This window comes from Neomonachus schauinslandi, chromosome 11 (genome assembly GCF_002201575.2).
Source record: "Neomonachus schauinslandi chromosome 11, ASM220157v2, whole genome shotgun sequence".
In the NCBI taxonomy this organism is placed as follows: Eukaryota; Metazoa; Chordata; class Mammalia; order Carnivora; family Phocidae; genus Neomonachus; species Neomonachus schauinslandi.
In genome coordinates, this window is record NC_058413.1 from 94,848,045 (window position 1) to 94,863,210 (window position 15,166).

At 48.7% G+C, this 15,166-nt stretch overlaps 1 protein-coding gene across 3 annotated transcripts in view; it reads right to left on the reverse strand.

The window, feature by feature from the left end:
* Nucleotides 1-467: 467 nt before the first annotated feature.
* The window catches only part of POU2F3 (POU class 2 homeobox 3), a 73,684-nt gene continuing 58,985 nt past the window's right edge, over nt 468-15,166 (reverse strand). For all 3 annotated transcript variants that reach the window (XM_021696305.2, XM_044919305.1, XM_021696306.2), the window contains exons 7-13: nt 13,253-13,435; nt 12,696-12,837; nt 10,925-11,061; nt 9,056-9,217; nt 3,829-3,895; nt 2,575-2,707; nt 468-1,639 (exon numbers count right to left, since the gene is read on the reverse strand). In XM_021696305.2, the coding sequence (XP_021551980.1) occupies nt 1,600-1,639; nt 2,575-2,707; nt 3,829-3,895; nt 9,056-9,217; nt 10,925-11,061; nt 12,696-12,837; nt 13,253-13,435 (864 nt within the window). In that variant the 3' untranslated portion in view covers nt 468-1,599. The remainder of the gene's footprint in view (nt 1,640-2,574; nt 2,708-3,828; nt 3,896-9,055; nt 9,218-10,924; nt 11,062-12,695; nt 12,838-13,252; nt 13,436-15,166) is intronic.

Consider the following 15,166-nt stretch of genomic DNA (forward strand, 5'->3'; position numbering starts at 1 on the left):
TCCTCCTGCTTAAAAATCTTCCCACCAGTTTCCTGCTACTCTGCCCTCAAGGTAGTTCTGTCAAAAAGAATAAGAACTCTGAACTCTTCAAAGCCCTGTATTAATGTTTGTCATCTTTAGCTTCAGTCTGGAGAGTAACAGACTTACTGCACCAATTTGAAACATTTTTCCCCATCCCATTTCTTTTAAGTAATCTCTGCGCCCAATGTGGGGCTCAAACTCGCATCCCTGAGATCAAGAGTTGAATGCTCCACTGACTGAGCCACCCAGGTACCCCCCCCCATCCCATTTCACTATATGCACTCATATCCCCTCCCCTCAACAAAAGACACAGAACAATAACCTAACCCTCTTCTTATCAATAGTGAAATCATTTTTATCATAACTATACAAATTTATTTAGGAACAGAGAGATTCCTTTGAATCTCAACATTTTCTTGGATATACAGTCTTTTTTTTTTTTTTTAAAGTTTACCATTTCTGGAATGGCTTCATGTTACATCTCTACACACTGGCCCACAAAGAAGGAGACTAGAGATAATGTTCCCGAGAAGTCAACAAATATTCCCAGCCCATGTGGGAACTCTCTTGTGGAAGGTAGCACAGTATTTCACACTTCGGCATTTTTTTTCCTTTCTTTTTCTTTTTTTAAAAAGGAGATAAAATATTACAGAGATATCTTCAAAATTCACACCTGAGTTAAACATTTTGCTGGAAAATTCCACATTCAGGAGAGAACGTAGCTGCAAAAACAAGAAGGGGCTATATACAGGTATTTTGCCAACATAATTGTTATGTGTTTGCTTTTCTGTTCTTCCTCCTGCAGCCAGGGGAAGGGAGAGAGGACCAGATAAGGACAAGGAAGGAGAGAAGGAATAAACACTCCTGAACTCTGGGGCAGGTGTAGAACACAGAAGAGCACCTGTGGGCAGAGAATTGTGCCCAGGGGACTGAGGGTGGCTCAGCCTTCTGTAAAGAGGAGGGATCCTGGAGAAGGCCATCATGAGTGGATTTGGTTCTAGAAAAGGGGGCGGGGCTACAGAGAACATGGGGTGAAATGAAGAGTCAGTCAGAAAAGTTTGCTCAACAGAGAGAGCATCCAGGCTTTGGTGGAGACATCAGATTCCAATCTTTTCACAGATTTTAGAGATCGGTTCAGAGATTGTGGCCAAGTTTGGAGTCAAAACCATGATCTCTCCTTCTGGTTGTTTGGCACACCAGGCAAACTGCTGTCCCCAGAAGCCCACAGATGAGTTGGAAAATAACGGCAAGGTGTCCTTTCTCAGAAAGACTACTGCCATAGGGAAGCCATGGGAAGTATTTGGAACAAGGATTGGAGCACAGAGAAAGAAGGTGAAAACGGTGAACACCTGGTTGGGGGCGGGGGGATGTGATTCAAGAGCACTAGGAGCCAGTGCATGGTTTAGTCACAGTTTGGATCTCTGGAGGCCCTCACTCTTGAAGAAGCAAGAGTTTGGGTTGACAGTGGGGATTCTCTTCCACTCTTCTGACAGTAATCTGTCCATACAGAGAGGGCGTGATTCCCTTCCTCCCAGGGGGACATGCAGGGCCAGGTGGATTCGGAGAAACTTTTTGGCCTCAGTGGAGGTAGGTGGGATGATTCCATCTGTACCAAGATCTGGAAGGAAGAAAAAGCAAGTCAATCCTAAAGCTGCTAACGGGATGAGGGAAGGGGCGAATGGGCAGCAAACTCCTGACAGGTATGGGGTTTCTTTCTGGAATTAGATCATGGTGATGGTTATGCAAAATTGTGAATACACTAAAATCCAGGCATCGTACACTTTAAATGGTAATTTTTACAGTAGGTGAATTCTATCTCAAAACATTTTTTAAAAATGTACATTATATGGGTTTTTTTTCCTCCTTTTTTTGGTGGGAGAGATTGAGGAGCCCCAATATTTTGGGCTGTGCAACCGTGGGCTGGTAAGAGCTGGCTGCCTTGCTGAATGGCCTGGGTTTGGACAAGAGGATTCATCTCTTCCCACAGGGTGACTGCCTAACTTTCAAATCTCTGCTTTGTTCTGACTCAGGGAAGAATCTCTCAAGGCACCTGCTGCGAGAATAGCTTTCAAAAGGAGCAGACTCGTGGGCCCCAGAGGCCACTGCCTTCACTGCATCACAGGTGGGAGCTCGAGCGAGGGAGCGGTAGTCCTTCTCTCTCGTCTGTCAGCCACACTTGGCCGCTCCGGCTCACGTCGGAACACCTCAAGAACAGGGTTCCCGGCATGAAGAAGAACACTCCTAAGCCCACTGAAGGACCTGGCCCTTTCTAACAGGAGTGTTTGGAAATTTCCACCCTCCCAGTGAGGATGGAAATTTTGGCTTTGTTGACATCAGCTCCTTGCCAGGACTGCTCCCTGGCCAAAGCTTCTCTTTAAAGCCCACTCCCTAGGGATATGGTCCAGCCCAGCTGTCCTCTCTGTCTCTCCACCCCTGCCACCCCACTCCCCTTTCCAGCCCTGTGACGAGCTTTCTGTCCAGAGCTATGGACCCAACTTCTTGCGTGTCCCTTGACCCTGCTAGGATGTCGCGGTACTCTCTCCTCCACCTTACCCCGAAGAGTTAAAACTGGAGGAGCTCACTGCCACTTTGGAGTTATTTTGAGATGCAGTGGGGCTGTTGGCCTGGAGTCCTGAGCCGGGAGATGAAGACCTGCTGTTGTTCCCAGGGGAACAGGATGACGTTACTGAGGATGAAGAGAGGCAAAAACAAGGGGAAAATGATGCTGCTGGGTCCTGGGACCTCCTGACACGGCCCTCAGCCATGTCTCCCCAGAGAACTCCCACTTCTCCCTGACTCCCACCCACCTGCCCACCTCCTGCCACGTTAGCATCAACACCCGGCCCCAGAGGGGCTCTCATCATAAATACTCCTCTCAGCGCGGGCCCTGGAGAGCAGCATGGCTGGTTCTGCAGGTCTGAGACTTGCCAAATGCAAAAGGACAGATGCCAAAATCATCCTACTCCAGGACACACCCTGGGCTGGGCATATGTAGCCCCAGACCAAGAGAGGGGAGGGGCCAAAGAACAGGAACTCTTGGAAAGGAGGAGAGGAGCAGGAGAGAGAGAGGGAACAGTGAACAGGAGAGGGAAAGAGAATCTGAGAGCACAGCCTCTCTGGTGTGCCCATTTCCACAAAAAAGATACACAGGCTTCTAGAAAGAGCACAGCCAGGAGAGAGGAGCCCCAAGTCTCGGTCCCTGGCCATTCACTAAGCAACTCTGGCCCATGGTGCCTTGTTTCACTTCCCCGAAGCACATTTTTGTCCTCTGTAAAATGGCAGATTTGGATGCTCATTTTTGGATTTCCCGAACAGTGTTCCGGGAGTAAGGTGACAGATACCTTACCATCCAAGCAAGCCAAGATACTCTGAGGAATGGGAGGCAGTGCGGTCGAACATTATGTCAGGACAAGAGGCAGACACTGGGACTGTCCTGGGCATCTCCAGACAGATGGTCACCCTCCTAGTTCTTTGAAAGTCTCTAAGTATTTTTTGAAAAATAGAGTTCGGTAGGAAACTGGTTTGGGAAGGCCTGCCTTCCACACAGCTCCTTTAGGGATGTTAAATGCACTCCGGTGCTGAGAAGTGTGGCAACTAAGACAGAAAGCAAACACTTGCTTTCATCTTGGCTTCTCCAGCATTTCCCAAACTTACTCGATGGTGGAACCCTTCTTCTCCTAGCACAGATCTTCCTAGCCTTCGAAAGACATTTAAGGAATGCTGACCTAAGCAGTTACCGTTCACCTCTACCATCCCCCTGTTGAAAGGACTTCTGGAGTTATTCAGAAACCCCATGGCAAAGCTCACCTGTTCCAGGCATGGTGCTGTGGACAGGAGGGACAGAGAGGGGGCCCAGAGACCCAGAGGGAGAGACCTGAAAGGCAACAGAAGTTTGTAAATGTCTGTGTCTGCTTCTTTCTCCGATCTTGAGTGCTTCTCCCAGGGTGCTGGGCCCCCAGAGGGCAGACAGCAGGACTCAGCTTCCTTGATGACTGCCTAGTTCCAAACCTACACTTCATCCCCCGCTTCCACAAGAAGGCCTCTGGACCACGGCAGCATTGGCTCAGCTCTGGCCTAATCCGGCAGGGGCTGCCCGCTGCCGACACTGGGCCCTGCCTTCCCTGCCGTGGCCCCTGGCAAGGCTCTTCCTCACGGCCAGGTGGGGTGATGAGCGGTGCCTCTCGGCTCCTGCTGGGGCAGACACTGTCTGTTGGCTATCTATTCGCCAGACCCCAGTTCTTTTTTTTTTTTTTTTTTTATAAAAGATTCCTTTGCTCAGGGCAGCAGAGCCCAGCAGCTTCCCAGCCTGATGTAGGAGAGGACCCCCAACTCCCCAGAAAAAAACTGGAGGGGCTGAACTTTGGACGCTGAAGCTTTTCATTTGGCCCTGGAGACCTCACAGCATCATCAACTCTGAGATCGGGAAGGAACTTAAGAGGATTCAGTTTAAGCCCTTCAGGACTCTCCCCCTTCAGATTACTCCCTTAGCACAACCTAGAACAAGATGTAATAGGAAGAATGGACTTGGGGGCCCAACAGATCTGGGGGTGAGAACCTGGTTCCACCATAACGCTCCATGTGACTTTGGGCAAGTGACCTAACCCCACTGAGATCTGGTTTTCTCATCCATGGAACAGAGCTAATACTTCCCCTATATTTCCTTTTAATTAATATTTAGTGAGATAACTTCCATAAAGCTTCCCCCTCAATGCTTGACAAAGAGCACCAGGCTTGTTAAATGTTAGTTGCCTTCCTCCCTGAAGTTAGTCGCCGACTGTCTCTGGACACTGTTCACCTCTTCTTCTGAGCTGAAGTCTGCATACCTTGCCTCTGCTTCATTCTTCTCACGCCGACAGGGCAAGGACAGGGGAAGGACGTTGGAAGGAAGTTCTGCTCGGGGAGCTGGGATTCGATGTTCCTCCCCTCCCTGGTTTGGATCATCCCATCCCAACAGGATGCAGCATGTACTCATTTCCCAATTAATCAGCTGCGGCTCTTCTGTCTTCACTTACTTGCCCATTTACAAGGAGCCTCCTCAGTAGGCAGGGGGCCCACGAAGGGTGGGGACAGGTGTGGGGCCGTGTGGTAAGAGATGTTATCAACCAGCTCTCTCCCTCTCCTCCTCCCTTCCCTACTGGCACACCTGAGAAATTTGTTGTTGTTTTAAAATAAATAATGTATTTAGTCACTGTGACCAGCTTCTTCTGTTTCCTTCTGGAGGCAGGCTATGCATATGCAAGCAGATATATATATATCTTGGTATATATGACTCCCCCTTTTTAATTGTTTACATAAATGGTAGCATTCTGCCCACAGTGGTTGGTGCCTTTTTTTTTTTTTTTTTTGGCTTAACTGTATATCCTGGAGATCATTTCATATCAGAGCAGAAGAAACTATGTCCTAGTCCCAAGGAGACTGTCCCAGTGAGACCTGAGGAGAAGATAGAGTCAGAACATTTTCTCCCTCTGCTTCCTTCATAACATCACGAGCATGAACGGTCATTACTTATTTAACATCTTTCTCCCCAACTAGGCTGTCGGCTTCCTAAGGGCAGGACGATGCCTGAGGAGTTCTACCACAGTGTCTACTACCATGTCTGGAACTTTGCAGGAAAATGTGTGTTGCATGAATGATGAGAAGGAATCAGGCTCCTTCCCAGGTCCTCTATGCTTCCCACTGCTTTTCTCCATGTGGGTGTCCTGGGTTGGGGTTGAACCAAATTGAGAACCTATTTCCCAAAGCCCTGTGTTTAAAGATTTCAATGCTCTTCTGACATGGCTCCATTTCCTTAACACGCCCGACATAACCTCATCCCCGCCCAGCACTCCTGCCTCCTCATTCACCCTCCCCGGGTTCCAGCCCATTCCAGCCTGCTATGCTTCCTCTTTCCACCCTGCCCAGCCTCAGGGCCTTCGTATACACTCTTTCCTCTGCCTAGAATATTCTTCCCTACACTCTCTCCTCCCTGTGCACCCCCACCCCCATTACTGTCTACTTACGCTTTGGCCGTCAGTTTGAGCATCATTCCTCTGCGAAGCCCCTGACACCTTGCCCTAGGTTAGGTCCTCTAAATCCTCCTGCATCCCCTCTGGAGATTTTATCCCAGAGGGCATTTGTTCAATGTCTACTTTCCCCTCTGGACTGCAAGCAGGGATCCTAAGCATCCTGTGCACCCCCGTGTCCCAATGCCAAACATTTGGTGGGTACTCAATAAATATTTAAGAAAGGAACCGTGAATGAATATCATGTTGCCTCCAACTTCAATTTTCAATGGTTCCCTAGAGCTTGCGGGGTAATTTAGTATCTGTGGCCCATTGTGATCCAGCCCTCATCAACTTCTCTTAGTCCCCAAGCCTTTGCTTCAGCCAGATGGAAATGCTTGCGATTCCCCAAATGCAGCATGTTGTTTTATAATTCCGTGCCTTCTCACAGATGGTTCTTTCTGCCTGGTATGTTGTTCTCACTAACTTCTAATTTGTTCTGCAAACAAATTAGGGGGTCAGCCCTCCCAAACTCCATTCTGATTGGAGTGTCTTTGATCTGTGCTCTTCTGGGCTCCCAGAGCACCCCTACAGGGCTCCTCACATCTTCACTGCAATGTCTTGCCTCTTCTGACTCCTCCTTCTTCGTGTCCTCCCTTGATCCTCTTCCTTTACCCCGTCCCTCAAATGCTGGTGTTCCCTAGGGTTAAGATCTAGACTTTTCTCTTGGTTCCTTTGTGCAAACTCCATAACTGAGCTCCTCCTCCCCCAGGATTTCAGCCACCACCTTAGGCTTCTGATTCCCCGATCCATGTCTCTATCTTGGCCTTCTCTCCTGACCTCCAGACCCATAATTCCAGGTGCCCAAGGACATTCCCACTTGGGTGTCCCACAGGCTTCACTGTACATTATAAGGATGTAAAGAATGGGAATCGTCCCTTTTTCCCACTCCCAAATCAGCTCCCCCCCTGTGTTTTTCTGTTCCATCAATGGCATACCACCTGCCCCATCAACCCAACCTGAAGGCTGAGAGTCAGAGTATTCCCTTTCCTTCATCGTTCTCCTTGCCCCCACCTGATTTCCCATTCATTACCCAAGACCTAATAATTCTACCTTCTAATTATCTCTTGAGTCTCTCCCATCCCCTCATTCTTACCCGCTAGGTTTACTTCGGCCCTCATTACTTCTCTCCTGGATAACTGCAAACACATTGTAGCTGGTTTCCCTACAACCAGTCTTGCGTCTCTCAAAACCACCCTTTATACAGCAGAGTGATCATTCCAAAAGCCAAATCTGATGGTGCCAATGGCCTGCTCAAAATCCTTCAGTGACTCCTCTAAGGCTTCAAATTCCTTAGCATTGCACATTGTCACCTCAGTCTGGCCCTTGCTGGTCTGTCCAGCCTCATCTTTCAACATCCCTCCACAGGGAACCACCTTTAGTTCCGGGAATGTGTCATACATTCATTCTCCCTGCTCCATCCTACTGTTCTCATACTTTCCCCCATGAGAACTCCACCCTACACTTATTTGCCTCTTCACTCCTTGTCCTTTTAGACTCAGCTCAGGTATTAATTATCTCCTTGGGGAAGCCTACTCTAACCACCACCTTGTAAGGCTTTGTTAGCTGCAACTGCTAAGTTCTCCTCAAGAAATTATCACGTTGTTTATCATTTGTTTATTTGTCTGTCTCCTCTGCTAGGCGGTGAGATCCTCCAGGACAGGGGAGAGATGTTATTTATTTGTGTAACCCTAGCACTCTGCACAAAGATCAATATATAGTAGATGGTCAAGGAATGTTTGGTGAAAGAATGAACAATGGTGTCATTTTTATGAGACAGCTATGTTCCACCCCAGACAAGGCTGATTTTTACCCATCTTTGAGTGCTGGAAGATTTGAGGACAATGCCATTGTCCTCAGTTCCCTTAACCTTTTAACCATATATATCATCCCCAAAGATGAAGAAGAACTTTCCCACCTCTACCCTCCAGGCACTATCTCTCCCTGGATGGAGAAGATACTTCTTATTCCCCAAACTTCCAAGTCTGCCTAAACCGCAAATTATTCCCAGCCCTGACCTCCAGAATCATAGATACAACTGTCTACTTGACACTTCCTCTTGGATGCTTAGATGCACGTCTAGCTTAATCTGACCAGCTCCAAATTTGTAGTCTTTTCCCTCATACCTGTACCTCCGGCATTCTTCATCATCTTAAAAAAAAATGGCAACACCTCCGACCAGTTGCTCAGGCCAAAACCCTTGAAGTCACCTTGGCTTCATTTCTCATACTCCGTATCTGAGCTGTCAGCACATCTTGTTGGCTCCATGGTTGAAATGTATTCAGAATCCAACCACTTCTTGTCACCACCATGGCTACTTTCTTAGCCTAAGCTACCTCTCTTCTCAGCCTGGGTATTGTAGTTCTCCTCACCCGTGTCCTGCTTCTAGATTATTCTCCACACAGCAGCCCACCTCAGCCAGCTCAGACTTCTCTGCCCACAGTTCTCCAGTGGCTTACTTCATACAAACTCAAAGCCAGCGTCCTTTCAGTGACCTCCATGAGCTTGGGTAGTCTGCTCTGTGTTACTCCTCTGACTTTCCCTCCTATTCTCTCCTCCTTCCCCAGCCTGCCCCAACTACATTGGCTTCCTTCTCTCCCTCAAACATGCCAGGTCTTTTTACTTACTGGTCCCTCTGCCTGGAACACTCTTTGTTCTAGATAGTTCTTTCCTTCTCAACACTTTGGGCTCCACTCAAATGTCACCTGACCAGGGAGGTCCTCTTTGACCTCTCTATTAAAAAAGCATCTCCCCACAGTTACTTTCAATCCCCTTACTCTTCTTTATTCTCGTTTATATTATGTAGATTCTATATACGGCATATTTTTGCTTATTTATTTATTTATTTATTTATTTATTTATTTATTTATGGCATGCCCCTCGCAACTCCCAACTGCCATCTTCCCCAGGATGGAGAAGACTCTTTGCCCTCCAGGCACCATTCCTGTCCCTCTCCCCAGTGCTTGGTGGCAGCTTGGTTCCTAGTCACTCACCAGGCGGGAGTTGTAGACGGGTGATTTCATGGGTGTGGTCACAGGGCAGTTGATTCGCTTCTCCTTCTGACGTCGGTTGCAGAACCAGACTCTTACCACCTCCTTCTCCATGGACAGCTGCTCTGCAATCATGGAGATCTCCTCGGAGCTGGGTTTGGGGTTCTACAGAGACCAAAGGGATAGAATGGTCAACAAGAAAAGGGAATAGGGTCAAGAACCAGGGAATGGGGCCCAGATGTTCCAAGGAAACAAGATAGAACAAGGGATGGATCAAAAGCTTTAGAATCAGACCTAGGGTGGAATACTGGCTTGCTTTATCGGTTACTGTGTATCCTTAGGAAACTGCTTTAACCTCTCTGAGCCTCAGTCTTACATCTATGAAGTGAGAATAATAATGTCTACTAATAGGATTTTTGTGAGGATAAAATGAGAAAATGTGTGTAAACTGCCCAGCATGGGGCCTGCCACAGAACAGAGGATCCATAGATGTGGTTCGCTTGTCTCACTTCTTCCTTCAGAAGTTCTGAAAAGAGGAGTCTCCTGCTGAGTTGGGTGGGGCACCCGAAACCCATGTTCCCCTCATGACCTGATCTCCTTTTCTTGTGTTATTACTTCCTGTCCTACCTCAAAATAGGAAAAGATAGAGCCAAAGCATGTGGATCCATCGAGACTGAGGAGATATATGTATTATATATTGTATATATTATATATATACAATATCTATATTATATATAGATATTATAATATATATCTATATTATATATAGATATATATTATAAATGTGTGTATCTATCTATCTCTCCACTCTCTTGTTCTAACCTCTACCTCCACCCAATCTTTGATCTCAGCCCCTCTCCCTCCTTCCTACACCCCCTTCCCTTACTCATGCTGCTCCAAGAAACTAATCAGCAGGAAAAGCCAGCTCTTGTCATCCTGCCAGAAGTGGCCATCAAATCCTTGAGCCAGATGCCCTGGCAGATTTGCCGGAGTGGGCAGCAGTCTTGGAGGCCCCGGGCCCACAATGTTAAATGAGGCCAAGGGCACCTCCTCTAGGGACATGTGTGGTGTGGTGTGGATTGAGGCTCTGGAAGCTGGTACCTAAGGGATCCTGATCAGAAGCTCTTTTGACACACCTGCTTTCCCCTCTTCCCTTCCCCAGCTCGATGGGGCACGTAGCTGGTATTATTAGCTGCCACATACTGGCTCAGGAATATGCTTTTGCTACAAGTTCAAACAAATGTATGTATAATATGATCACAAGCATTTAAATACATGTGGAAGAAAGAAGGAAAGACAGGTAGATGCCATTTGATGGTAGATTTTTTTCCTTCTACTTCCGTATGTTTTCCTAATTGTTCACAATGAGCATTTACTACATTTATAATTTTAAAAAATACAAATTCATGCATAGAAAGTAAAGAATTTCAGATGGTAACTATACTTATCATGATGGGCACTTTGTAATGTATAAACTGTCAAATCCCTGTTGTACCCCTGAAACTAACATAATATATGTCAACTATAGGCCAACTATACTTAAAGAAAAAAGAAAGAATTTTATACAGTGCTCCGGTTTACCTCAGTTGGAGACAGAGATCCACCCTCTTCTGGGACCCTATACCCCATTCCTTAAATCTCCCAGTGAGAGAGACACTGGGCCCTCAAAAGATGTCAGGGCAAGAAGGGTCAGTGGGGGGAAGAAGTTCCTGGCAGTCCCTTTCATTGGCATACGTGGGGGCCTGCAGAGGGTGTGTGTGCTTGCTTTCTGACCCTTTCCCAGGGGAGGTGTGGTGCGCAGGGACCTGAGTGTGTCCGCTCATCCAACTGTGTACATCAGCCCACCCGCTCCCACCCGGGGGAGCCGCTCACATCTTGAAATCTCTTCTCCAGAGTCAGGCGGATATTGGTCTCGATGCTGGTCCGTTTCTTCCTCTTCCTACCGAACACTTCATTGAGGGTGGGGAAAGAGCTGGGGGTGTTCATCAAGGGGTCTGATGGAGAGGTTTCTGTAGGGAGGTGGAAAGGCAAAGGAAGCTCAGAGAAGAGAATGCACTGGCTGGGTCAGGCTCTGTGTTCATGGCCTTGAGGTCCAACACCACTTCCTGGTGAGCTCTGCAGTGGTTCTTTTAGGACCAGCCCCCGCCGCCAGCAGGAGAACTGGAACAGGCCAAACATCCTGCTTCTCCTCCTGGCTCTGGGCAAAGGTCCTCCGCGCCTCCAGTGTTTGCGGTCATGGTTCAGGGACACTCAGCCATCGGCGGCATGGGTAGGTGTGAGTGGGTGCAGGCAGAGCTCCTACAAGGAACGCTCGGGAGTCTGTCTTTTCCCTGAGGGTGCCTGGATGCCTGGACGTGAATACTGAGTAAAGTGGGAAATGGTGTTCTGAGCTAAAAGCAATGATACTCAGTGCCAGAATGTTGGTGTGGATGTCACTTTCTTTTCAGTGTTTAAGTGTTGGAGCTGAGGCTGTAGGGCCGATGGGCAGGGATACCCCTCAGGAAGGATTCAGGCGTCAGGGAGGGGGTCACACTAGAAATGACTTATAAGCCCTCTTCCCAAAGGTCCTCAGCCCCTCTGGTCATCTCTCTCACTTCGGTGACCCGAAAAGAGTTGCGTAAGGGACAGCCTGTCGGGGGCAGCTTCCTTGCCCCTCCTATGTTCACATGGAGGGACTTCTGAGAGAGTAACCCCCTTGGCTGCCTATCCTTCCTCTCCACAGTAACCACTCGTCCACGTGTATCTACTGACTAGAGTCCGGCCCGGCACAGACCCTGCTCCTTCTCTCTCTGCCCACACCGCTGGTTCTCAGCCAGGGGTGATTTTGCACCCCTCCTCAGGGGACACCTGGCAGTATCGGGAGACGTATTTGCCTGTCTCAGTGGGAGACAGGTGCTGCTGGAGTCTAGTGGGTAGAGACCAAAGATGCTGCTAAATACCCTGCAGTTCACAAGACAGCCTCCTACAACAGAGAATGCTCTGGCCCAAGAAATCGATAATGCCGTGGGGAAACCCTGTCCCTCACTGCTCCCCGACACCAAACTCTTCCATCCAGTATTCCAAACACTTGGCCCTCGGCTTACACCCTTGACCTCCTGGAATGCCTCCCAGGTCACCCTGTGGACTGAATCCTGCTAACCCCACTCCAGCTGGAAGCTTTCCCCACTAGTCTAGCTCACCGTAACTCCCTGCCTTCTGAAGACTTACTCAAGATTAGCCGGATAAAGGGCTTGTGTTGTGTCTATGGCCTCCCCCTCTCCCCCATGAGACCCTAGAGGACCCACTTCCCTATCTTCCTAACCTAGACATGGTCCAGAGAGCAAGGTGGATACGTGTGTTCGCTCTGGGGTGCTGCCCTAAGGTCTAGACTGGGTGGGTCTCTGGTGGAGAAAAGAATGGGGCCAAGTCTTCACGGGCCACAGACCTAAAGCCATGTCCTCCAAAGGGCCTTCTCAGGAATGAAGCCGACATTTCCATCTCCACTTGCCTGTCTCCCGTGTCTTATTTCTCAAATGGTTCCAGACTCAGGAGAAGAAGGGGTCTTACATAATGACTGCCTCAAACCCCAACACAGACAAGCCACTAGCCCCTTCCCTGCAGAATCGTCTAGGGCACTGTCCACCCCTGTGTCTCTGCCACCTACCTGCATCATGCAACCACTTCTCCAGCAGCGGCTTGAGCTTGCACATGTTCTTGAAACTCAGATTGAGGGCCTCGAATCGCGAGATGGTGGTCTGGCTGAAGTCATTGCCATAAAGCTTTCCCATCGCCAGCCCTACATCTCCCTGCACGTAGGGATCAAGAGGGAGAAGCTGGAGAGACAGGCCCCTTCTTTTCTTTGTCCCACCATCCTAGCACCAACCACGCACACGGAGAACCTCCAAGCACCCACCCATCACCTTGGCTCCTTTCCAGGTGTTTTCCCTCTCGGGGGGAATTTGGTTCATTTCCCTCCTCAGACTCCGAGTGGGCTGTGCCCATGGGCCTAACCCCTTGACTGGCTCTCATTCCTCCCCTGTCCCCCCACAGTGTCCTCAGTTTCCTTACCCACGACAACTGTGCCCTATTCTCTGGGGACACAGGGACACGATGGGCTTGCCCCAAGTACATCGAACCTCAGGTTGCTCCTGAAACATACACTCGGGAAGCCCTGTCTCCACTCACTCAACCTAATTCCTTCTTGCTCCTTGCAAACCAGACCTGTGTGAAGCCCAGCTTAATGCGCCTCTGCTTGAAGGTCTTGGCAAACTTCTCCAGCTCTTCCAGGTCACTGGGCTCGTCAGCCCCTCCAGAGCTGGGTAGATGCTTGGGCACTGGGAGATGCGGGGACGCTTCCAGATGAGGTTCTAAAGAAGATCCTGGCAGCCCGGGGCGCCCAATTGCCTAAGAGGAACACATGCCGAACAGATCCACAAATAATCAACTGATCAAATGGCATTTTCTGTTATTGTGTACTAACAGGTCCACTTAGAGGATGACAGACCCCTGGGTACACTTGATTCCTGTTTTTTCAGTGGTGTGGAAGTGAGAACTGAGGGTTTCTATGAAGGGACAGCAAATAGCTAGAATAGTTGGGTAGAAACAGTAGGAGTGCAAGACAGGGAGGTGTCCTTTCTGGGTTTTAGGCTATGACTCATTGTTTGACTCTGAGCAGGTAACTTCCTTCTTTCAGTTTTCCACCGTAAAAGGAGTTGTTTACAAAGATTCTCAAAACAAATCTCAGAATGGGATGGGGAAAAGGTTGTTTGCCCTGCCTGTTCTTTTCCACAAAGCCAAGAAACTGAGGTGTTCAACAGGCATTAACTGAAGGTAACAGAGGACATCTGAGACTTGTTATATTAATGGAATTTCCATAGAATTTTAAACTCTTGGGACTGCCATTATACTTTCTACCCCATCCTTTTCTTTCATGAGAGTGTTTTGTTGTTGTTGTTTGTTTTTCAATCAGAGGTATTCCAGTGCCATCTACATATAGCTTGATCTCATTACGGTTGTCAGGAGATAGTCTTCCTTCAGTGTATTTTCATAGAAAAATGGACCTTAAAACCTGGAGTCCATGTTGTGCCCTTTTGGGGTCAGGAGTGAATCCAGCTCCTGAAGACATCCATCGCTCCACAAGGAGCAAATCCCAGGCCAACGGGGCCAGGCACCGTGTCCAGTCCCGGGGCCACTGCCCATGTGGACAACTTGGTCCAGGTCTGCCTTCTTTTCTCCCTTTCCCACCTCACTCTTTTTCTGGACTGGGGTTAACTTTCCTCCTTCTCTCCTCCAAGACATGCAGATTTACCACTCAGATGGGCATCCTTAAGAGGAGGAAGGTAAAAGGACCAGAGAGAAGTGAAGGACTCGTTTCCCTGGTGAAGGATCTTTTAGAACAGAATGATTCAGAAGCCTTATGGATTTGATCCTGCTTTGCAGGGTGGGGTGGCCCTCAGGGGAAAGCTTCAGCCCTCCTGAGACTTCCTTTTCCTTGATTCATTTGTTTTGTAATCTGACAAATACTGAGTTCTTTACTAGACCTTCTTCTCCTTCCCTTTCACATCCAATCAGATGCCAAATTGCATTCCTTTAACTTCCGCAAACATCTCCATGTTCGCCCCCTCCTCTCTATTCTTATTGCCACAACCCTAAGCAAGTCCCTTATTACCGCTGCCCAGGACGATCTTAACTTTCTGAACAGTTTTTTTTGCTTCTTATAGTGTAAGATGTAAGAATTGATCTTAGGCCTCTCTAAGATCTCTTCCAGACCTAAGTCTATGATGATGAGATTCTGAGTCCTCAGGAGGAAGTGGAAGGGTTCAGGACTCCCGTGTTCCCATTCCTATTAGCCACTAGATGGCACCCTCTCCCCTTCCAGAGGCCTTCAGTGCCCTCTCTAGCCCTGGAGAGCCGGGGTCCTTAGTGATGCGTGGGGGATCTTAGCCCAGAGAAGGGACACTGGGGCTCTACAGTTGTTCCTGGCTCTTCTGCACGTCTATCCCTGCAGCTGTGCAGGTTATTAACTGCACGGGGGCACCCTGGTGAGGGGAGGCGAGGCAACCCCCATACAGCTCCTGCAGCTCTTAGCAAGCCACACACCCGGCATGAGGCTGCATCTGGCCAGAGGAAGGGGTT